Source organism: Condylostylus longicornis, unplaced genomic scaffold (genome assembly GCF_029603195.1).
Source record: "Condylostylus longicornis isolate FDR11 unplaced genomic scaffold, ASM2960319v2 ptg000055l, whole genome shotgun sequence".
NCBI classification, from domain to species: Eukaryota; Metazoa; Arthropoda; class Insecta; order Diptera; family Dolichopodidae; genus Condylostylus; species Condylostylus longicornis.
In genome coordinates, this window is record NW_026578024.1 from 9,907,018 (window position 1) to 9,933,636 (window position 26,619).

The window sequence follows — 26,619 nt, forward strand, 5'->3', positions numbered from 1 at the left end:
TTGTTATATGAGGACTCCTGTGGCACTATTATTATAATACACTTATCCTACTTACTGGACGTGCATTTGTTTTCATAATATATAAAGAAAGTTATACATATTTAAATATTATCATATTTATTTGATTCTGCATCCTACATTATAATGTAGGAAATTGCTTCGTTTAATTCAATTGCATGCACATATGATTTGTACTTATATATGATTTGTACAGTTATTGCTGAAAATGTATGCTTATATATATGTACGTGGTAAGTGATGTGGAGAACACATATTTAGTAGCTAGTTACTAAATAATTTTGTGGTAGTTGTGACACAAGACAACTATAATGTTTATTAAGCTGGCTAATAATATTTAGTTCATTGATTACTTTTTTTGATAGTGCTGATAATGTGTGTTGATAGTATATAAGTAATGTACTTATACGTATTTGTAGCGTATAGAAGTAATATGCATTTAATTATTGTTCAACTCATTCAAAATAATAGATTGAGTCCTTCGAAAACCGAATCATTGAATTAAATGTTACTGTTTTTTTTCGTTTTTACATTTATATACTAGGTGTTTAAAAGTAAAATCAACATAAAAATGTTAAATAGTCTGTCCCTTTCGTTTCGTATTTTCTTCTTACTCTTTTTTGTTGGTTTCTGTGTAATTCTCATAATATGCACATATTTGAGTTCTTTTAATTAAGTTCTTAAAAAAATTCAATGTTCAATTTAATTTTGAAATTTATTTTTTTTCGAATTTTTTCGTAATTTTTTAATTTTTTGTGAATTTTAAAATCAACTTGAAAGGAAAATAAACCAGTTGAAAAATATTGAGTTAACATTGTTATGTGGTAAATTAAAAAATTAATTTTTATTTTTTTTTTTTTATCATTTTTGATAATTTAATTATGATTTTAATAATGGAAAAGGTTTTCAATAACTTGATTTCATTCATTTTATTTTCATATTTTTGTTAATTATTGTGCATTTCTGCACAATAATTGTTGTATTGTTGTTTGTACAAATGTCAGTGAGAGACAAGTAATTTTTAAAACACCAAAATTGGGTGATTAAAATCTACACAATAATAAATAAATTTTTTAAGAACGCAGAAATCAAAATTATTGAAATGTAAACTGTCAAAAAAATATCAAAAAAAAAACTTTGCTTCATTCTGGTGGTATAAAAATCAAGTTAAAATTGAAAATATTTTAATACCTACATATACTCTTTAAAATTATTATTATTGTTGTTGTTGTTGTTATAAATATTGCTTTTATTGTTGGGTCATTGTACAACATTCAATTTTATATGCATGTACATATGAATGTGTACGAACTAAATTAAAAATTAGTCAATCGTTTATAATATGGTTTGAATATATGCTTACGTATATTATATACATGAATGTATGTACATACATATCTAGTTAGTAGAATAATTGAATGAAAAATTGTCCAATATACATCCATATGTATGTATGTACGTGTATGACGTATAAATCATGTTTTCTTGGCCTCTAATACCAGTAGAGTTATAGGTCGAAGATTCAATTCACCTGGTAAACTTTAATACTTATAAATTTTTTGTTTTCATTCGGCTGGGTATATTCGCGTAGGTACCTACATTTAATGGCAATCGAGTTTCAGTTTTTGAAATGTCTCTTGTTTCTGTTAATTTTTCAATTTAATTTTTGTATTTTTTATTTTTTAGTTTTCCTTTGACTTTTTAGGACTGCTTTTTTTTTTATTTTGTAAATGTTAAAAGCCGTGGTAAAGTAAAAAAAAAGCATTGGAAAACATTATTGTTACAATCGACACATACCAAGAATTCAACAGGAAAAAAAATATTTTAGCGGCATAAAATAAAATAAGAAAAAAATTAAATAAAATCATGAGCAAAACTGAAAAATTTAAGAAAATATGTTGCAAAAGAATTTTTTATTTTTTTTTGTCTTTAGTTCTTTTTTAAGTTTATTGAGAGGGAGTGTTGTGTGCGTAAAAGTGTCACAAAAAAACTATAACTTTTATAGGTATTAAAAAATGTGTTAAAATTATTGTGGAATAAACTATTAAAAAAAATATTGAATGGCATTATAAACAAGTTGCACGCAAGGAACACCTGAAGTTTATGAGTTCTTATGTAGGGGGTAATTTAATTTCCTTATTTCGAAGAACGTACATACTTAACACATAAATTGAAATTTAAATATTGGAAGGCGAAAATTTCTTAAACGTGGAAACGTAAATAATTCGTCGATTTGCTGTTATTCTACCAGCTAATACGATTCAACGTGTTGCACACCTTTAAATCATTTCTCTTTGGTATATAAATTGGTACAAATGCCCGCTACTAGAATTTTTTAAACTTTTGTTAGACAATAAAATTTATAAAGGAATTAATTCTAAAAAAAAAAACTAGAGTTTAGATCAGCGATTCTCAAACAGTGGATGAAAACTATAGATTGGAAGCAGGGAAAAAATTTTCATGCAATAATGAAAAATTAAAATTCAATACATACATATATTATTTTATGTAAATTACAATGGCTGTAAAAAATTGAAATTTTGACCACAATTTTCAAAAATTCAGAAAGAATATGAAACATTGAACGAAAATATTATAAAAATACTTCTACCCTTTTCTATATTTAGCAGAAATTGTATTCTCTTCGTTAATTGTCCTAAAAGCAAAGTATGGAAATAGGCTTGTTAATATAGTGCGGAATATCAGAATTAGTTTGACTAATTTGATAGAAGAAAGATTAGATAAGTTGGTTAATGAGAATAATCAATATAAAAGCCATTAAGACTTGATATCTTAATATAAAATGTCATGATAATTAATGTATGCACTGCATAACTCTTTCTTTTTAATAGTATGTATATAAGAAGAAAGAAAATTTTTTAAATATTAATGGTAAAATTTGCGTTGTCCATTAAGTTTTTTTGGCCGCATTGTCATAGATTTTGAGAGACACTGCTTTAGATCACATCAAATATAAAATGTGTAAACATTCTGAACGAAAAAAAGAACGTAAATTTAACGAGAAACATAGTTTTGCAAAAAAATAAAAATGAACAAAATTAAATACGAGCAAAAAACAAAAACGAAATTGACATTTTTGTTTTTATTAAACTTTACGATTGTTTTTCTCTCTTTTGCTTTTTTAACCTTGCAAAAATTGCAATATTTTTTGTGTGATGAACAGAAGATCGTGAGACAATACTGCTGGACAAATTTTTTAAACTTTTTTTTTTTGTGTATTTTGAGCATTAAAACAAAAACAAAAGAAATATTTATGAATTTTTGATAATAAATAAAGGGTTCTTTAGCCGGTGTTGATTTTTTTTTTGCAAACTTGATTTTGTCGCATAAAAAACGTTCCTCAATCAAAAATTCATTCAAAAAATTAAAATTTTAAGATTTAAAGTTATTCCTTAATAAATATTATTATTATTTTTGTTTCTTTTTTTGCTGTTGTATAACTATAAGTATAAGGAATTTCGATTGAGTCTCTGAAATTCGAATTTTAAATCGCACTTCTAGTTTCTTCGTAATACAGTTCGTATGTTTGTTTATAAGCGAATGGAAGGTATACATACGTTCATTAATAAATGCAAAACTTTATTATTTTTTTTTATTATTGTTTTTTTGATATTGATCGCTGTTCAATGCAATGCAGAATGATGATGAAGATGCTCATGCATGATGATGACAAAGATGGACGATATTATTAATTCTTTTTTTTTTTTGTTCTTTTCCATTTTCTTTTCAACAATATTATTGTTCCTGATGAACCAGGCAGCCAGTTTGTTTGAAAAAAAAAAAATAAAAGATAAAGGAAAGAGAAATAAAATCAATAACGACAAGAAAAAAAGAACTATTGAATAATTCTAAAATTGTATTTTTAAACGGTAATAAAAACGGTAGAACGTAAAATTTATAACATGAAACAGGTTATAGTAATATGGTTAATATGTTTTTGTATTATTAATATAATTGTATTAATATACATACAACATAATATATGTATATGCACATGTAGGTACATATATAAATTAAATATAGCTTAATCGAATGATTTTAAAAATGCTTGTTGAGCTAAAATAATATATGTACGTATGTATGTATGGAAAAAAAGCCGCGGCATTTTAAAGTTCAAAAATTTTAATTTTTGCGGTATTTCTCAAATAATATCAATTGTTTTAATTCAAAAGAAATGATGCTTTTTTTTTGTCAATGAGAATTTTAAAATGTTTAATTTGTTTAAATTTATTTTTCACTTCATAGTTTTTGTTATACATAATGTTTTTGCTATAATTTTAAGATTGGATTTAAGTGAATGTGTTATGAGTGATAATGAACAGAGGAACGAAAACCTTTATGAAGAGCATATGTATGTGTAAGCACAAACTACTTTGATTTTTAAAATATTTTTTTATTAAAATTGATAGCTGTTCAATTTTTATTTTAATAATATTCTTGTTCCGCATTCAAATTAATTGAATACGGGCTCAACATTTTGACAACTTTTGAAAAATCTACTAATCAATTAAAATTTTTAACAAAAAAATTTCATTAGTGTCGATAATATTCTTTATATATGTTTGTACTTTACTTGCTAAACGGAAAATTATACATTAAGAATTATTCATGAGCTTTAATAACTCGTAACATAAGAAATAAATCAATATCCGTGAATAATATTTGATGCCTTAGCCATCGTTCATACTCAAATCATCATATTTCAATGCCAGTTGCACAAAATTCAATTTTTTCACTCCACTCCACATTGCACTCCACATTTTAATGAAATTAATGTTTGGATCAGAAATGAAAACCGAAGCGATAGGTGAAAGAGCCCTAAAAGCGAAAAACTCATTTATGTTTATATAAACCCGTTAAAACCCATTCTAAACACGCTTGAAAGAACAAAATTTAAATAGTTTTAATTTTGTCACATAAGCGCATAAGTTTTTCAGTGACTTATCAAAAACAATAATATATGGAAATGTCTACTTACATATACATACATACATATATAATGTTTTATTATGTAAGCATGATAATAATTTTACCTACAGATATAGTTGCTTTTTAGCGCTTTTCCAAAAAATTTTTTGAAAAAAGTGCTTATTAGTTTCACTCTGTCCGTCCGTCCGTCCGTCCGTGGACACTTTTTTTGTTTACAAAACTTCTACACCCTTGAAGATAGAAAGCTGAAATTTCATATGTACATAGATCTTTACTAGAAACTTATTTCCGTAGAACAAAATTTTTACCTATCTCCCCCCCTCTAGAAGTTATACCCCCCCAAAACCCTAAAAATGGCCTTTTTTAAATATTTGTTACAATGAAACTATAAGCATTTTGGAAATTTTTCAAACGCAGACAGGCAGTGGCTTGCTTCCCCTAGCGCGGTATACTATAGTTCAACTTAAGAAAAACAAAATGGCCGCTCAAATTTATCGTTATTTAAAGTCCTTTTTTTCCAAATTTTTGATCTCGTTTTTCTTCTAGATCCTGGTCTGTAGAAGATTGAAATTTTAGGGGCTTTTAGACCTTAATAAATAGTTTATTTCGTTAGAAGAAAATTTTTTTCCATCTCCACCCCCTCTCAAGTTATCACCTCTTGAAATTCGTAAAATTTGAATTTTTGACACCTTATATTTCCGAAACCGCAAGCTTTTCCAAATTTTTATAAACGCAAAAAGCTAACGGTAAATTCCATGAAATTAAAAAATATAATTATTTTTCTTAACTCACACAATTAACCCTTAAAATCGAGCGTTATGTTAACCCCTTTTTATATTAATTTTTGCTTTATTTCAAACACTGCATATATGCGTCATCCTAAAAATATGCAATTCTAGAAATAGTTTTGTATATGAATGAAAATAATTTTAATAGTTTGATAGGTATACATAGACTGTATTTAAAAGCAGAATTTTCACTTGTTGAAGGGAAAAGTGCTACAATACAAACCATTGGTTTGACCCAACTTTATTATTTATGATTGTTATATAATTTACCTTACTAATTTCATTATTAAAAAAAGAAAAAATCTTATTAATTTTTCGTGCCATAACTTTTATGTCATTTAATCAAAATCCAATGACCACCAAAATTTTATGGTTTGTTATGATTTAATGTATAACTTTTTTAAAATCATATTTATTTCATTAATATGAGAGCAAATGTATGTACATATACATACATACATATATAAAATTATGAACAAAATTTATATATTATGCATATACATATACATATATGTATGTACATATATAATTTTGAGCGCTTTGTAAGCGTAATAAAATAATAATAATAATTTATGACCTAGAAACTTTTTAAACTATAGGAAATCTTAAAATTCTTTTGCAAAACATAAGCAATATTTTTGTATATACATACACACACACACATTATTATTATTATGTATAATTATTATATTTGTGTGTACGATTTGTGTGTAGAACAGATTCAATATCCAAAAGTAGCGACAAATAAAATGTATACATTAACGCTATAAATATTATTTTACTTAATATTATAAGTATACGTGTGTGTATGTATGTAGAAGTTATTATTTCTTATTAGGTTTTTAAAAAATTTATAAGCTTGTTGTCAAAATTACAAAATAGAAAATAGGTGACATTTTAAATGCTTACTGTCAAAATTGTGTCAGAACAAAATTCATCTCATTTATGTATTTAGTTTAGATTTTTAGAATAATGAAATTTTTCTTAGATATGGACATAATTGGAGAGTTCTTATAACTAATATTGTTAATCAGTAAATGTTGGTTTTACTGTTAATTGAAAGAAAGTGAAAATTCTCTAGTTAGAAAGTAATATTATCATTTTAGCAAACAATTTTTCTTGCTAAATCACAATAACAATATAGAAGGTTAGTACCAAACACTTGTACCAATCGATGAGCTTATGTATGTACATATAAATATGTAAGAATAAAACATCATTTAGACGCTGAATCTAACTGATTGAGCTATGAGACCTTTATATTTTTAATATGTGCGTAAAAATTTGTATTCCCATATTATGTAATCAGTTTTTAAGGAACTTAATATGAATTTCTTTCAAAATTGTATCTAAGTTGGTTACAATACGAATAATTCCGTATGCTCAAAATGCCTAATGACAGTAATGACATAATATGTGGGTAATTTTTTTATTTTAATATTTTTTGGTCATCATCGAATTGGCGACAAGATCATAATTCTGTTTATGTTTCAAAACAAAGAAAAAAAAACAAATATAAAATTAAAATATGCACAAAAAATTTCAACAATACAAAAACAAAACAAAAGTATTGGACAAAAAAAAAAAAGAATTAAAAGAAAAAAACCGGTTCACTGCCCCAAAGCAAAAACATATCAGTGATATCGTTTTGGATATTCAAGTTTTGGAGTTTTTTGTCTTTTAAAAATTTTTTTATATACGAGTATAGTTTTTTTTTTCTGATCAACTTTTTTCCTCTTAAAATTTTTAATTCTTTAGCATTCATTTCTTATTATTTATTACATACATACACACATGCACATACTTATATTATTATTTTGATATTAAATATCTGAATATATTTGTTATATCATTAAAATACAGGTATAGAAGTATACATATGTGTATGTATGGATCTTTAAATATATTTGGACAATGAATAAATTCGATTGTTACAATACAATACAATTATTATGTTTATATAATTGTGTATTCATAGATTTATAAGCAAATTTATTTATGTATGTATTGATATAATATTAGGTGTTCTTACATTATATATGTATGTAAATATTCAGGTGTATTTGAAGCTAAAATTATTTTCTATTCTTATTAACTCTTTCAAACATTTCTAGTGCCACAATTTTATTTAAGTATACATACCTACATTACAAATATTTATTCATACGTTTATCATACGTATGATATAAAACTCAATAAAAAAAAAAATAAAATTTAAAATTTTACAATCAAAAATAATTTTTATTTTACAGGTACATGAATTATGCGATAATTTCTGTCATCGATATATATCATGTTTAAAGGGTAAAATGCCAATAGATTTAGTGATTGACGAACGGGACACCACCAAACCACCAGAATTAAATAGTTCAGCGAATGGTGAAGGTCGTAGTAATGCAGATTCAACATCACACACCGATGGAGCTAGCACACCAGACGTTGTGAGTACCCCCTTCGCGGGAGCACATGGTCCTATATTGGCGAGCTACAATGCGGTGGTGCACCCATGTTCGTAGTACGATTCTGACCTTCTTGCAAAAACGAAGCGGGTGCTCACAATGCCCTGGGATTAAAGATTTTTAATTTAAAAAAAAAAATAATAATAATAATTTAAATTAAAACAAAAAACAAACAAAAATAACAAACAAAAAATTACAAAAAAACTAATATAAAAAAAAAAAAACAAAAAAAAAAAATCAAATAACTGAAAAAAAAAATGCCACAAAATTTAAATTTAAAACAAAACATTTAAATAAAAATTTTAATAATAATTACTAAAATTTAAAATCCGAAGATGTTAAAAAAAAAAAAAATTCACTAAAATCTTTAAAATAATAGAAAAACAAAAAAAAAAAATTAATGGGTTTTTAAAACTGACACGTATAGAACAAGGAATCCAAAAAAAACATAAAAAAAAGGATTAAAAACTCGTTTATTCTCAATTATCTACATTATACAATACACAAACAACAATTACACAATACAAAATATAAAACTTAAAAGTACACCCAGAAAAATTAATTGGCAAATTTTTAATATTCAAAAGAAAAGAAAACAAAACAACGTCAAACAAGAAAATTTATAAAAAAATTTTAATTCTGTTATTCTTCTGGTGGTTTCAAATTTCATTAACAATTCAGAATATCAAAAAAATTTCGTATAACAATATCATTCTCAAAGGAGACATAGAACAAAAAAAAAAATTATTCTACACCAATCACATTATGCTTTGGTTTACAAAACTCTTAAATTGATTTAATTTTATATTTTAATAATTTTATTTTTTTTTAATTTTTTATTTAATTTTCTTCTTAATTTTGTTTCATTCACTACGTTTCATTTACAAAATTTTTTGTAGTTCTCCGTTTCTATACGTGTGAGTTTAAAAAATACATTAACAAAAAATTAAGAAAATTTTCTCCGATTTTTTTTTTCCAAGTAAATTTAAGAAAAATTTTTTTCAAAATTAGTTTTTTTTTTTTTTGCTAACAATTGCAACGATAAAATAAAATTAATATTTTGATTCAAAAATGTACAAAACAAAAAATATATATATATACATATAAATACATACGTACATATGTATAAGTATATATGTATAAAATTAAAATTCGATTTCAAAAAAAAAAAACAAAAAAAAAATTGTGTTGTAAAGAAAAAAAGTTGAACAAAAAAAAAAAATTGGAAACTACTTAATAAAATAAGTGCACATCATTTATACTTTTGGACAATAAGAAAATTGAAACGATAAAAGCGCAAGTCAAGAAAATATCGAAAATGCAAAAGAATTGAAACTAAAAATGAGAAACTTCGTTTTTGCAAGAGGCCCATATATTATAGCTCGCCAATAATTTTTTTAAAATATTATTAAATGTTTTTAATTAATTTTTTTATTCTTTAAAATAAAAAACAACATAAAAAAATATTTTTTTTTTTTTTTTCATTAAATTTAAAATTTCATAATATTATTAAATTTCTTATCTCAACAACATTTATGGTGAATGTTGGGTGTGTGGTTGATTACACACGCTAATCATTTGATCAAGCGTGTGAGGTGTCATTATCGTGTTAAAATTGTGAAAAATTAAAAAAAAATATTTTTTTTTTTGTTTCATAATTTTAATATTTTGAATAAAACTAGAATTATTTTTGGTGCAAAAAAAATAATTAATTTTTAAATAAAAGTGTTTAATTGCTCCAAAAAATTTTTTTTTTAGATTTTTAAGAAAAAAAATATTTTTTTCTGTTGTTGTTTTTTAAGTATTGTTTTTAATTTTTTTTTTTTTTAGAAATCTTTATAATTTTCTTTTATCTTTTTTTTTTGTGTTCTGCATGTTGTACAAATATTTGAATTTATTTCCAATTCCAGTTAATTAATTAATTATATATATATATATATACATATAAAATAATTAATTGATGAACTAAAGGAAAATTATTCTTATATGTAAAAAAAAAAAATAAATTAATAATTAGCTTTTGTTCGCATACTAAAATTTTTTTAAAGCTTTCAATAATATAATATTAAATTGTGACCAGGTAAATTCCAATGAATTAATTTTAATATTATCCTTATAATATTCATAGAAGCATTCATCCTCACGTTCTTCTTCCCCCTAAAAATTATATTAAAAAATTTTTTAGAAAAATTATTTGTGTTTATTGTACGTTTGAAAATTAATTTAAATTTTATTTAAATTATAATTTTCAATTCAATAATTTAATTGTTATACGACTTTACATAGGTCTGTTCTTTTGCGTCTATTGAATTTCTTTGTATTTACTCATATAAAGAATATTCTTCAAGTTCGAAAATCTTTTATTGTTTATTAAAATAACTCGGTTGTTATAGTCAACTGGTAAATAACTTAATGTTTAAAAATAAATAAGTGTTTTTTATATTTGGTATACTGAAATTATTTATAAAATTTAAAAAAAATTATTTATAAATATAAAATTTATTTTAAGTACATACATATGAACATATATGTATATGTATTTGGTGTCTATTTGCTGAAAGTATGGCTCTTGCAAAACAAAAAACAAATTTTTTTCACAAGTTTATTGATAACAAAAAATTAATATTAAATGCATTTATTTTGTAATTGGGTACCATTATCAGATGAATATTTTTGATTCTACAAGCATGTTATATACGTCCATATATAAGGTTATTTTCCAAGTTGTATTGTATATGATGATTTATGCGCAATATATAAGCTTAATTATTTATGAAGAAAATGACTGCTTGGTAAACATTTTTGTTATTTTAATAAATTTTCAGCATACAAAATTAATCTGGGGCAGAAAATTTTACTTTAACTAAATTGTTTCTTACAATTCTTAAGGACAGATGTTGTTTAATATTGTTGTAATAATAACAACGTTATGTCAAAGTATAAGTAAAATTTTTAATGAAATTTTTCAAAATTTTCGAAAATTCTTACAAGAATTATTACAAAATCTTATTTTCACAAATCTCAATTATAATTATCAAAATCATTTATTAAATTTATATTCAATTCAGTTTGATACTTAAAATTTTTAACTTGACAATTTTTTTTTTATAATACTTTTATTCTTGACAATACAAATGTTACAAGTGTTACCATATATATATATATATATACCATAAAGTATATATGTGTATAGAATCTCTTTTTGATCAGAATATTAATTGACTGCGAAAATTACAAAACAAAAATAATATAAAAATAAATCTCAACAAAAAAAAAGTAATAGAATCTCTTAAAAAAAAACACATTTTTATAAAATTAATAAATTAATTAATAAAATTTGTATATGTATATTATTAATATTATAGTTATATTTTATTTTTTATTAGAAATCTATAAATACTATCTTGTAGCATTAAAAATTCTTGTCAGCTTCCACAATTTTATGAAATTTTACTACTACTTAACATTTACATACATAAGTAAACTATGCGTTTTTGTTTTAATATTAAAGAAGAAAAAAAAATATGAAAAGTAAATTGAAAGAAAATGTGTTGTGATTAAACAAAAAAAAAAAAAAATTAAAAAAAAAATCAAAAAATAATGAAATTTTTAATAAGTTAAAAAAAAAAACACACAAATCTTGTAAAATATTAATTGAAAAAGAAACGGTACTTAATAAATAACTAAACTTTTAGGATACATATATAGTACATAAATATAAATACATATATATATATATATATATAGTAAATATACCTCTATAAATTATAAATATATCATATATATATATACAGTATATAACATGTATATAATTATAATCTAAATGAATTGAAACAATAATTCAATAAACAAAAAGTATAAATTATATAAGTTTATCAAAACATACGTACTAATTATAATAAAATCTCACGAATAATACGAGATTCTCATGCAAAAAAGAAAAAAAAACACAAAACAAAAATGGAAAGCATAACCCAAAAACAAAAAAATATTTAAAAAAACAAAAATATAAAAAAAAAATTGGTGAATAGATAAAAATCGATATACGTAATTTTTTTATGACTGATACATAAAACAAAATAAAAAAATACAAAAAAATAAAAAAAAAATAAAAAACATATTTATATTAATACAAAAGAAACTTATATTAAAATTTTTAATTAAATAATATTTTAATATAACAAAAAGTAAAGCTAAAAGTATAACTTAGATGAATACACTACTGTAAAAACAATAGAGAACGATGGCAACGCTTTCAAAATATTTGTGATTAAGAATTTCATTTAAGATTTTTGTTCAAAGGAATTTGACAGAATAATTAAAAATGGAGTTGACTTGTGAACTTTGATTGATGTTTATATAAAGTTGGATCAAACCAATGGTTTGTAAGGAAGCATTTTTTCCGTTAACAACTGAAAATATTGATTTTAAGAGCAATCTACTACATTATTTAAATTAAATTCGTTTATATATCAAAATATTACAAAATATTGCATACCTTTAGGATGAGACCAGAAAAAAATTCAAAGAGACTTAAACATAATGTGTTGAATTTAAGGGTTAATTTCGTGAGTTCAGTATAAAATTACTGTGTTACCTTTTGACTTTTGTACGAGTACTATTTTGGAAAATGGTACAATGCCAATTCTGCCATTTCTATTTCCGAAATCTGCCAATTTCGGAAATATAAAGTGCCGAATATACAAATTTTACGAAAGCCGTGATAATTTTCTTGTTTGAAAGCCATTTTTGCTATTTCCATGCTATGCCACAGTAAAAGAAGCCACCCGCTACTTTTCTGCATTGCGACTATGATTTTTAGACGGGAGATGAGTAGAGGAAATAAGTAAAAATTTTCTTTTATGGAAATAAATTTGTAGTTGAAGGGTGTAGAATTTTTTTATGTGAATTTTTTATAGGACAGAGTGAAAATAGAATTCAATTTTTTTCAACTTTTCTTAGAAAAGTACTAAAAAACAAAACGTTTGTTATCAGCTTTCTGAAACCTTCGAAGTTGTCACAAAATCAACTGTCAAAAATGATTTTTTTTTTCGTACTGGGAAATACAATTAAATAGTGTTACTGTTTAAGGTATTTCTTTTCAATTTCAAAATTATGTTTTCAATTTTATTTTTTTTTATTAGAAATACGTTCTAATAATAATTGAGAATCTATTAGCGTACGAAAATATATGTCAATTTTTTTTTCCGACACATTGTTTAAAAAATTTTTTCCTTACTTTCTTGACTATGTTTGAAAGATAACAAGCAAAATAACACACTGTTTACATTTACTTTTGATAAAATTGATTGCTAATTTTTTTGAAAGCGTTCATCATACAGACAAAAAAAGTACATAAAATAAAATATACTTAAAAAAAAAAAAAACAAAAACCTGATATACGTAAAATTAAAAAAAAAAAAAATTAATAAAAATTTAAGAAATTAGTAATTTATAGGGTAGACAGTTTTGTTCTTTATTTTATTATTATTATTATATTTTTTTTAGTTATTAACTTTTCAATTATACGTAATTATATATAATATACATATTTATATATATATATACATATTTATATATATATATACATAAAATTTATAAAATAAAAAATTGTTTATTAATTATTTCATAGGTTGAAAGTTATTTGTTTTTATATACATACATATATTTTTAGTTTATAAAAAAAAAAATTAAATGGTTCGAAGAAAAAAGTCTTTAGTGAAATTTTTACTAAAAAAAAAATTTATTCTTTTTACTTTTTATTAAATATATTAAATAAATTAATTTTTTAAATAAAATATAATTATTATTATAATATTAATACAATATACATGTTTATAAACAATTCTATGTATATATACATATATTTGATATATACAATGTTTATACACATACTTATATATACATATATGTAAACATATTAGAAAAAAAAAAACGTATACGAATGCTCTTTTTGTTCTTCAGTTAGAGGAACAAAATATAATTGCCAGTTCTTTTATTTAAGTATTTCGCATTTGAGTATTTTTTTTTTTATTAAAAAGCAAATTTAAATTAACAATATTGAATTAAACATAAAATTAAAAAGTTAAAATTAAAAAAAAAAAAAACAAAAAAATTAAAATTGTACTTAATTTGTATAAATAAATAAAAAAAAATTTATATTTGGTCTCGATTAAGGTTGTAAATGATTATGATATGAAATTAAAAAAAAAAAAAAACGTAGTTGAAGAAAGAAAGAAAGAGAAAGAAAAAAAGAAAGAAAAAATTGATTCATTGAAGTAAAAAATTTTAATTTGTTATTCTTTTTATCTCAAAACACAAAAAAATTAATTAATTAACATTTATACGTAAATCATCTTGCCAAAATTACATACAAACATACATTTTTCGCTAACAAAAAAAAAAAAAAAAACAAAGAAAAAAAAATTTAAGATTTGAAAAATCCAAAAAAAAAAAATTTAATTAACATTCTTGAATAGAACGGGTTCTGTCAAAAAAGTAAAATGTCATAAAAATTGAAGGTTTTTGCTAAAATTCTTATTCTAATTCATAATTTTCTACTTTATTTTTGAAAATTTTGATCGTGTAAACGCTTACTTAATCTCTGATAATTTGAAAATCAATTTGCTAAGTTGGATTCATTGGCTCATTTTACATTTACCGAAGTAACACACGCACATTATGTTTTATATAAAATTTTAAATTTCTCTCATTTTCCATATTTTCTGTGCAGCTTTTTGTTTTCTCTCTTTGAAAAAGTTGAGTCAACTTCAACTTTACCACGGAGGTTTTGAGAATTTTATTTTAAACTTAAAAAAAACAAGAGAAAAAGTTCAGTTCAGCAATCTTTGACGAGGCAATGAACTGTCATGATGAGAGAAATAAGAACGTTTTCAAAACGATAAACGAAATAATTTTGATTAAAACCAACGAATTTAGTTTTAATCAAAATTATTGCCAGTTCCGAAGCGATACCGTGTAAAAACGAGTTGTTAATGTTATATTTGAAACTAATGAAAATTAAAAAAATCTTAAAGCTTCTTAGTTGTATGATTATTAATAGCCTTTAACAATTATATTTTAAATTGTATTTTAGAAATCATCGAAAGTGTAATATACGCAATCCACTTGCGTATTAAAACAGAAAAGGAAATCAATCCTTTCGGAAATTCAATTGCATTTAGCAATAATCAAACAAAAAACGGAATTTGTTTCAACTCAATTTTTCAATATTCTATTTGGTTATAGAAAAAAAAAATTTACATCAGAAGGGTAATTTTCGAATTAAATTTTGTCACACAATTCTGAAATTCATTCAGATAACAATACATATAAACTTTATTGGCTCTATAATAATAATAACTGTAATTTTGTTCTCAGAACTACCTTAACATACAAACGTCATACTTTTTAACTTTTATCAGAGTTTCTAGCAAAAATCTTCCATTTATATCTTACAAGGTCTATTGTTTCTTTAAAATAAATTAATTTTAAAAATTAACCTTGGTTTTTTTTTTGTTTTTTCAAATTTACTACCTTAAAATTAAAAATATTTGTTAAATAAATTGAAAAAAAATGAAAATTGAATTAAAAACAATAATAAAACAATAAGAGAAAACAAAAACAAATGTTCAAATCAAATGTATACGAAAAATATCATAAATGTAAAAAGTTAAGATTAAAGAAAAAAATAGTAATATTTAAAAAATTAATTAAATTTAATAAATTTACTATTGCTACAACTTAAAAAATTTAAAAAAAAGCAAAAAAAAAAAACAGAAGAAAACTACACAACAAAAACGTCAAAATAATTTATATACGATTGAGTAATAAAATGTTATACGATTAAAATTAATTGAAATTATATTGGTATACCAACAAAAAATTAATTAAAATTAAATTTTAAATAATTATTAAAAAATTAATAAAAAAATTTTACGTTTAAATCTACGTATTTAAAATAAAAACTAAGAAAAAAAAAATTATGATTATATTAATAATTTTTTTTTGGTTTTTTAATTTTGTAAAATATTTAAAAAAAAAAATTTTAAAATTTATAAAAAAAAATCAAACTAAATGTTATTATTATTATTATTATTATTATTAGGTAGAATAAAATTAATTTTTAAAATTTTCTCAATATTTTCATTTTCTGTTTGTTAAAATATGGCAAAAATCTTTTTCAATTCTTTTTAAAAAAAATTTTTAAATTTTAAATAATTGGAAAACAAATTTTCTTTTTGGTAAAACTTTTTCAAAATTTTGGAAATTTTTAATCAAAATTAAATAAAAAAGAAAGCACAAATATTAGAAATTTCATGAATTAAAAAAATAACAAGTTAGTTCAGGGCTCCTACTATGTAATTCGAATTTCGTGTAATAATTTTCGTATTCGGAAAAATGATAAGGTAGTACCAATCACATTTGTATCATTGGACTACCTTTTCATTTCTGCAAATACGAAAATTTTTTCACGAAATTCGAATTATATAGTAAGGCCCCAGAGAATTTTAGTTGTTGTTGTTTTGGGACAATTAGGGCGGCGGTTGCTACAGACAGAATAAATACGAAAAAGTAAATAAAAGTTTTGAGAAAATTTTTTTTTTTTAATATTTCGTTTTGTAAAATTGTTTTAAAAAATTATTTTTGTTAAAAATTTAAGTTTTTTTTTATATATACATACATACATGTAAATCCTTCTGTAAAATTTTTAATTGTTTCCTTTCATTTTATAAAACAACATTTTGTACTGATTATTAGATTTTTTAAGATTTATTTTAAAAAATTATTTTTCTATTATTAATAAAAAATGTTCTTTGTACTTAATTATGTAATTTTAATACGAATATAACAAACAAAATATAATTCTATCGTTTGATCATTGTGAATTTAAAATGGTTTATGTTTGAACGTTCAAAGGCGGGTTATGAATATTGTATAATAGCGATTATCAAATAAATTGTTCGAATTTGATCAATTTGATTTGAATTTCTAATTGAAACATTGAAATTCATTCAATCTAATGTTATTTTTAAAAATTTCTAGTATTTTAGTATTATACAATAGTAATTTAGAAAAAAATCTTGTTTGGTCTCAAACACAAATCCTAAGGCCTCACTATATAATTCGATTTTCGTAAAGAGATTTTCGTATTTGTAACATTGGAAAGGTTTTACTATACAAATTAATTGGTACTACCTTATCATTTTTCCGAATACGAAAATCGTTTAACGAAAATGGAATTACGTTGTAAGACCCCTGTTTTTGATATTATAATTTAATATTTTCAAAGGTCCAAAATTAAACGATAGAATTTTATTTAAAATTTTATAATGAATATTATTTCAAAAAATTAAACAAATATCAATTTTCGAAAACTATGAATGTAGCTCTAATTGTAATTGTAAAAAATTTGAAGTTTTTGTTAAATTTTTATCAAGATTCCTCCTAACTTAAAAATAATAATTAAACAAACTCTCATTCTCTCTGATTTCAAAAATTTAAAACAATGTTTTCGAATATTGGATATACAAAAAATGAACAAAAAAAAAAAATATAAAAAAAAAATCTTAAAATTCGCCATAAATTCAAAGCCACAAATAATAATTAATTTTTATTTTATTTTATTTTATTTTTAATTTTTATGTTCTATACAAATAAATAAAATGTTATTATTTTTATTATTATTATTTTTTTTTATAATTTTATTTTTTTTTTATTAAAAAAAACGCTTAAATGTTGCTTTTTGTTATTGGATTGTAAATAATGTACTTCTCTTTATATATATATATATAAAAATGAATAAAATACAAAATATAAATATAGAATATATACAACAACAATAAAAATAAAATAATTAAAACTTTATTCAATAAAAATATTATAAATAAATAAAATATAAATAACATAAATATAATTAAATAAATTGCAAAAAAGAAAAGGTATAAAATTGTAACGAAAATACGTAATTTTTTTAGTGATAAATTAACAAAATAATTAAAAAATTAATGAAAAATACAAAAAAAAATAAATAAAACTTAAATAAATAAATAATTTTATTGATAAGTTTAATTGAAAAAAAAAAAAACAAACAAAAACATTATTAAGATTTAAAAAAAAAAATAAAAAGTTGTAATTAAAGAAAGTATATATATAAAAAAAAAAGAAGAAAAATACAAAAAAAAATATATATATATATATAATTTTATCTATGAAAATAAATTAATGGGTAAATTAATTTGAGAAAAAAAAAACACGCAGACTTTTTATTTACAATTTGGATCGATTTTATCGAGAAAGAATTTCAGGAAAATCAAATATTGCGCTGCCATCTTTTGAATGCCGAATGTACTTAATGAAATCATCTGCAAACAACATGATATTTGAATGGATTCCAATAAGGACGGCTGTTTAATAAAAATTGTTTGTTCTAAACAAAAGAAAAACAACTTTGATAATTAAAAAATAATAAAAAAAAAATTAAAAAGAAAACCATGTAAATAATGTTAGGGCAATTCATATATCGTTATAATTATAATATTTAATTAAAATTTTTAAATATTTGTAATTGCTATTTCTTTTAAAATATAGCAATATCCAATATATCATAAAATATAGGGGTTGGCATTACTTAGTATTTAATTGTAATTAAAAAGATGTCGAAGACTTTGTATAATATAAAAAAAAATCATAGTTCTATATGAATTTATATTGAATGTATTACAGGGTATGTTTATGTAAATTCCATGATATTTTATGAATAAAATATGTCAATAAATCACCAACTTATCATATGTCATATATGGAAGTATGTCAATAAATCACCAACTGATCCTTTAAATTGAATTGGTTGTGTATCGTATGATAATAAAATTCAATTTCTCAGAAATATTTTGCAATTATTTTCAACAATTAATGCTTTTATTATGATCGGCGTGAACGATCACTTTTATTATGATCGAATGGCTAGGCGAATCGAATGATATTTTAAATTATGATCGGTGAATGCTTTCATTCAGTTTGCATTGCATTACAGAAAACTTTTGTAGAATTTTTGTTTAACATCTATATACAAATTGGACAAAAACTTATATGAAAAATTTGTCTTTTTAGCATTGAATTAAATTTTCTAATCTCAATTTTCGAGTATATTGCAAATATTTATTATATAGCATCAAGTTTCGGAACTCGCTGCCTACATTACAACAGAATTTTCGAAAAAAAACCCTTAAGTCGTCAGTCATTCGTTTTAAAAATTTCATTTAAGATTGATTATGCAATTTAGGCTCAGATATTTGAATTTAAATCCAGTTACAAAAACCAGGAAGAAATCTCTAATAATTCAATATTACAATTTTAAATTTCCATAAAGAAAATTTACAATTTCATTTCCATAAAGAAAAAAAAAGAATTTCTCATTTAATTATTCATTAAAATTTTATTCTCTGATAAAAAGTTCATTTATCAATGAAAAAAAAAATGCAGCATTTTTCCAATAAAAAATTGCGAATTTATTTAATCAAACGGAAAAAATTTCTTTGATATTCGATACCTGAGCAATCAAGTTGTGTAATCAATTTCCTAATCCTTTAAAAAGAATCAATTAAAATGAGAAAAAATAAAAAGTAAAAAACGAGCAAAGAAAAAAAAAATATTTATTTTATTTTACTGCTAAATGGTAGTTAACTTTACTTAGTTATTGAAGTTAAATGGTTGTTATTTGTAAAAAAGGAAACAAAAAAAAAAATGAAAAAAAAAATGCATGGATCTACAAAATATAAAAACGATTTACGTACAAATTGTACGCGGTATGTAAGCTTAAAAAAGATTAAACTGTAAAACATTTTCTATCGGTAACTTCTAAACGTTCTAATTTTAAAAAAAAAAAAAAATAAATTAAATTTTTTCTTTTGATGTAGAAAATACAGAAAAACAGAAATTGAGAAATGAGGAAGCATTGGTAGAATTTGTTATTGGTACAACCTTGAAGGCGATTGTTGGAATGCATGGAATGTGACTTTTTCTCAGATTTCTAAAATAGAAAGTTGATTTTTCTGGAGTAGTAGAATAGAATCTTGAATAATTGTTTAAAATTTTTTATTGAAATGATTGGAGCTCGAATTAAATATTATTTTTGATTTTTACTTTAATTTTAATAAAAACTGAGTGTTCAAGAGTTTCAATTACCATTTATACATGCAAATTAGTTCGATATCTAAATAAAAATAATGCTTTTAAGGTAAGGCGAATATTACAGTTGAACAGCGGTTGAGTTCATGTTGTCAAATTTTACTTAGATCTGAAACTGAAGTGCATTTTTAGGACAATGCTGCAAAAAGCAGATCGTTTTCGTGTAAACAGCTTTGTATCTTACAAAGCATGTATCTTCATATTTTTAGCATGAAAATTAATGCTGCAAATAATCAGAAACTGATATAACCTAAAAATATAATTGAAAAGATGTAGGAATCAATGCTAGCTAATATTTTAATTATTTTAAATAAATTTTAAAGGTATTATTTAATTTCAAAAATTTATTGTCAACTGTATGCAAGGCTGTCAACTGTTTTTAAAAGTAAAGCTGATTCCGTCAGTTTTTAAATTTTCTGCTTTAGAAAAGCGCTGATACAAGTAGTATTAAATTTTAAGATTTGCCAACACAAACTTAACCAACTTCTTGTTGCAATTTTGCTTGAATTTATTTAATAAGGTGCATTTCAACAATAATTTTGTATGTCATACATATTTCTCTGGGAATATACAAGAAAAACTAATTTAAAAACTAATATAAAAATTAATTTATTGCCAACAAAATTATCGAAATTATTACACCATATTATGTAATAATTTTGATAATTTTGTGAGGATAAAAGACATTTAAGTTTTAGTTTATTTTGTACTTAATATTATTCCCAAAAAATGTTTCCACTTGGAAAGTAAACTATAGTAGCGTAATAATATCATGTTATTTACGATATAAAATAATAAAACGGAAAAATTATTATAAAAGGTACAAAAAAAAATTTAGCCTTTTAATAAAAAGTCGGTAAATAATTTCAATTTGAATCCGCAAATAATAGAGTGTGTATGGCTTCAAGGATCAAATAAAACAGGTGTTAGGCCTTAATTTAGTTAAATTTTTTTTTTTTAAGAAGCTTTACGGTTTATGTAAAGTATTTTATTAGCTCTTCCTTCTTATATATATTTTTTTTTATAATTTTTTATAATGTAAAAATGTAGAACTCCATTTAATTTTTTTTTTTTATTTTTGAGTATGAATTTACAATTTTTTTTATTTTGCTTGCGTATTTTACCCGCACCTGATCTTTTATAATATTCACTTAATTTTATTTTAATATTAAACAGAAGCTACTCACCTTTAAATACTTTAAATAATTTCTATTTTATATTTTTATTATATTTTTTTTTTTTTATGTAAAAATATCTAAGGTAAAATTTCTATTTTATAACAAAGTAATAAATGAAAATGAAGAGGTGATTTTATTTTGTAATATAAGGTACAAAGCAACAAAAAATAAAAAAAATACGGGGGAAGAAATAATATAAAACAAGAACAAATCATTGAATTAAAAATTGGGTTGGTTTCTTGTAAAATGTTAAAGGCTTCTTAAGGGGTAATTAAGCGGCTGGATTACTTTTGATAATTTTTATTTTTTTTTTGTTAAATAATATAAAGAATTTTGTTTTACGTTTCGTTTAACATTTTTGTTAAGTTGAAAAAAAAGAACAAGAGTAGGTAATAAATTGTGTTAATCCTTGCATACAGCAATTACATTTGTATTAAAAAAAAATTTTTTTTTTCTTGTGGTTTTTAATCACTCCATATATAAAATATTTAAAAAAAAAGGTCATCATCATTATTTAAATTCTTAAATGCTTTTATTATGCACAATATTTTTAAAAATAGAATAAAAAATTGCAAAAGAAAAAAAAAATACTGACAAAATCTTGCCATGGAATTTTCTTTTCCAAGAGATTGTCTCACAATACACAATAATTGAACACGTGAAAATGTGATGGAAAGGGCGTGAGGATTATAAGAAAACAAAATGTCCATATTAATTAAGAAAATTTTGATTTAATAATGTAAAAGAATTTAGGTGAACAGCTTAATACCCTCCCCTCCGTTTTACGATATTGTATTTTATGCAAAATAATTTTAAATTCTAAATGCGTTTTTATTTTATTTTCTTCTAATTTCCATATTCTCACTTTAAAGCTTTTTTAGTATTTTTTTTTTTAATTTCACGTAATATAGTTGTAAATTTTTTTTTATTATTGTTATTTTTGTTTTTTCTTTTTGTTTTTAATTTAATAAAAGAATCCTTTCAAATGATATTTTTTTATTTTTCTTTTTTTTTTTCTCTCTCCCATTTTTTTTATATAGATTACCGATCGATATTACGATATAGCTAAACATGTAAGTTATATAATATAATAATAAAATTTTTTTCTAAATATAAAGTTGAACAAAATGATAAGTATAATTATTAAATTATTATTAATAAATTTATTATTGAAAAAAAAAAATAATTAAATTCATAAAATTCCATAAATTTGTAAAGGAAAATTTATGATGTAAGTGCGACTTTCTACATATTACAGAGGTATTAAAATTTTAGAAGATTAAAAATGTGGAATATATTTTAATTTTCGATCAAAACTATCATCACTGAACATCAAATTTTGAAAAAATTTTGGTCAACGGAATTTTGGTCAATGGATTTTGGTAAACGGAAAAGTTGACATCATCTCTATGTATAGGGTTGAATTTGCGTTTGCAGTTCAGACCGTAAGAGATCTTACTAGTTAAAACTGTATTGCAATCGAACTACTAAAGCAACGTTGCCAACTCTGGTGTTATCATAATAATGCATGTACTCTCTCAGTAATAAGTTCTCTACTAATTTCTGAATCTAAAAGCAGAAAAAAATTTTATGCTATTGATCTGACAAAAGATCTTTTGCAGTTTGCAAAACGTTATGCTTTTTACAGTAAACTGCAAAAACGCCCTGCTCTGCCATTATAGAACTTTGTTAGAAGTGCAAACTCGAATTTAACATAGTTCTTACAAATCTTAACATTTAGATATTGCTCGATGTCTAAACTCTACTTTAAAATAATTAATAATTTGAAAATCTCAACACAAACAGAATAATTTCTCGTGTATTCAAAAGTACGCCGAATTATTAAGCCACGTGTAGGTAATTGATGCAACTTATTTTGTTGGATTATAACGGATGCAATACAATTTTTTTTTTTCAAATATTCCAAATGCTTGTTTGGTGCATCACTTAATTTATTTACGTTACAGCAAATTTTTGAAATGAAAATAATTTTAAATAAAAATTGTCGAATTTTTTCAATTTCATATCTTCAAATTTAATCGCCTGCAATATCTCATATATGTGAAAAGATAATTTTATATGAGTTATACGAATATTTTACGGTAGACTTGAAGAAAATCTCTTACTAAAATCTATAACAAAACACTCAAATTTTCAAAGGATTTAAGATTTTTTTATATTTACTCGTAGTTAAACAAAATACAATTATATTTTTCTCAAATTATTTAATTATTATGAGGTCCAATATCTCTGAATTTTTAGATATTTTAAAAAATAATACAAAGAAGGGAAAACTGCGCAATTAAAAAATTTCAGCCAAAATATATGCAAAACAGGTTTTTATTTTTTTTTATATTCCTTAATTGACTCCTAAGTTTTAATATTTAGACACTCATGTATGTAATGTGTCAAGTCTTCATATGGTAGATTTTAGATGTCTTCATGGAACTACGCAGAAGAAAATAAAAGAAAAATATTAACAAAATTTTTTTATTAAAAAAAAATTCCTTTTGCAAAAAAAAAAATAACTTGGAATCATTTTACTTAAATAACCGCAATAAACAGAAGACATACAGTCTGTGACGATCAAAAATTTTTTGGGGATAATTTTACTTTTATTTTGAGTATTTTTTTTTTTGCCTTTCGAGTATTTTCTTCTGTTGTTGTGCTGTTTTTAATTTTTGGAATACCAAAATTTTGTGAAATGAAAAATTTGAGTAAGATATTTGAGCATGTTATGATTACGATGACATCTGAATGGTTTATAATTTTTATCAAGATATTAAACAAGTAAATTTTATGTTGTTATGCTTTTCATACTTATACGCACATATCAAAACATTATTATTATGTCTTGTCTACTCCGTGTCAGTCCACTCCAAAAATAACATGAACAATATATAGTATACGAGTACATATTTAGTAAATTAATGAAGGTATATCAGAAAAATATTAAATTACATTAAAAAAAAAGTTATTAAGAAAGTTGAATCAAGTTGTTGCAATTTTGGTTGCTGTTTTGTACTTTTTATTGTAATATTTTTGTTAGTGTATTAAGCAACAGCACTAAAATTATATTTGAAGTGCAAAAATTAAAAGGAAATTAAGTGTTTTTATGTAAAATATTAAAATTTTCTTGAATTATTCTTATTTTTGATGAATTTCTCACCGAAGTTGTTTATGAGGAAGGTATAAATCGTATGTTAATTTGAAAATGATTGAAATTTAACATTAGAATTAAAGGTTTTATGAGCTCTTACAAGTGTTTTCGATTTCATATTCTTTTTTGAAAGAATGGATATACTAGAGATATGATTTGTTTATGCAGTTTGACCGGTATCACATTTTTATCTGTTAGCATAGATGAATGCAAAGAATATATAAATTTTTCATTTTGGTAGCATTTCTTATAGAGCCACGCAAACGTTTTCTTACTTAACACTCTCACTGATGCAAAATTTTTCAGACTTTTTTGAATAGGCAAAAATGCTGGACAAAAAAAAAAACTAGAAAATTGTTTTGGCAGACACTTTAACATCGCAAAGAACTATTCAAAAATTGCCTTGTCAGCAATTCTCGGAATATATTTTTATTATTTTAAGAGACTGACGGTCATTATAAATAAAACCAGAAAACCTTTGACGCTGGAATGTCGGCAAGTATAAGAAACCGTTGCGTTAATTGAAATCCTTTTAATAATTTTGTTTGTGGCAGTTGTTTATGGTAATGTATCAGGTCTTTTTGACTGACCTGGGAGTGCGAGTGTTAATTAGTATACTGACACAACAGTATTACTATAATTTCCCAGAGACAGTTTTTAGGCAAACTCGAGAACTTAATTTAAGAAGCTGATTGAATTTTAAGAAACCATGTTAATACAATATTTATTAAGAACCGCTCTTTCAAAAACTCGGTATGGTAAAGTTCTCTAACACAGTATGGTAAAGTTCTCTTATGTTCTTCTTTACTATTATTAAAAACCACGCTTTAATCAATTGATATATAAAAATAAATAACAAATTAAAAGAAATGAACACCAAACAAGTTCTAATTTTATTAGGCCCGCATATTATGTTCTATAGTAATTCTATGAAATTGAAAAAAAAATCTTCTAATATCACATCAAATTAAATTTAACAAGCTCTTGCTATTTTCGATAAAATCTAATATTATTAATCAAAATGAAAAATATAAATGCGTTTATAATTTACAAGTATGCAATTCCAGATGTGCTGAGTATAAATGTAAAAAGTCCCTGCTTTTTCATTCTGATAGAAATTAGAGTAACTTTAATAAAATTCCAGCAATCATCTATTTTGTAAAGTATTTATTAAAAATTAAATTCCTTAAATATTCCAAGTTTTTCTCTGTCTGTTGTTTTCTCTGTAATTTAATGAGACGCTTCAAGTAATATAAGAATTACTTGTATAATTTAACTTAAAACATTTTTGATGAAAGGAACGTATGTATAAACATAAATGTGTATATATTCTAGCTAGACAAAAATTATACATAAATATTTATGTATATATAGATATAATTATGTAGATTTTATAGAATTAAAATATGAAAAATAAAAAGAAAAACATGCCACTTCAGATACGCCTCAAATATCGCGGTCACGCAAATAATAAATATTCTCTGCAATAAATACGATGGTTACCCTCCACCTTTTCCAATATATGTACATATATATGTGTAATATATATTATATATGTTACTAAATTATAGAACAAATTATATTTAACAATTTTATTTCCTATTTATTTTTTGTTTCCAACCCCCTCATCATCACCCGTGTAATTTTGAAGTTAAAAAGTTATTTTACATTTTTATACCAATAATTTGTTTTTCTTACTATGATTTACTTTTTTTTTTTGTTCTTCTTGTTTGTTCTTTAATTCTATTTAATGGTAACAGAGAAAGAACGAAGTAAAATTCAGATTAATGAAATAATGGCATAGTAAGGAATTAATGTAAAAAAGAGCAAATGAAAACTAATTTTAATTGCAGTTTAAGCCCCACCATATCCCATCA

At 22.7% G+C, this 26,619-nt stretch overlaps 1 protein-coding gene across 4 annotated transcripts in view; it reads left to right on the plus strand.

Annotated features, from left to right (window-relative positions):
* The window catches only part of LOC129612112 (homeobox protein homothorax), a 437,826-nt gene that overhangs the window by 138,056 nt on the left and 273,151 nt on the right, over nucleotides 1–26,619 (plus strand). For 3 of the 4 annotated variants that reach the window (XM_055525634.1, XM_055525635.1, XM_055525636.1), the window contains exons 6-7: nucleotides 8,009–8,197; nucleotides 22,623–22,655. In XM_055525634.1, coding sequence (XP_055381609.1) covers nucleotides 8,009–8,197; nucleotides 22,623–22,655 — 222 coding nt within the window. Of the gene's footprint in view, nucleotides 1–8,008; nucleotides 11,300–22,622; nucleotides 22,656–26,619 lie in introns of those variants that run through there. The other variant, XM_055525637.1, reaches the window with a different exon arrangement.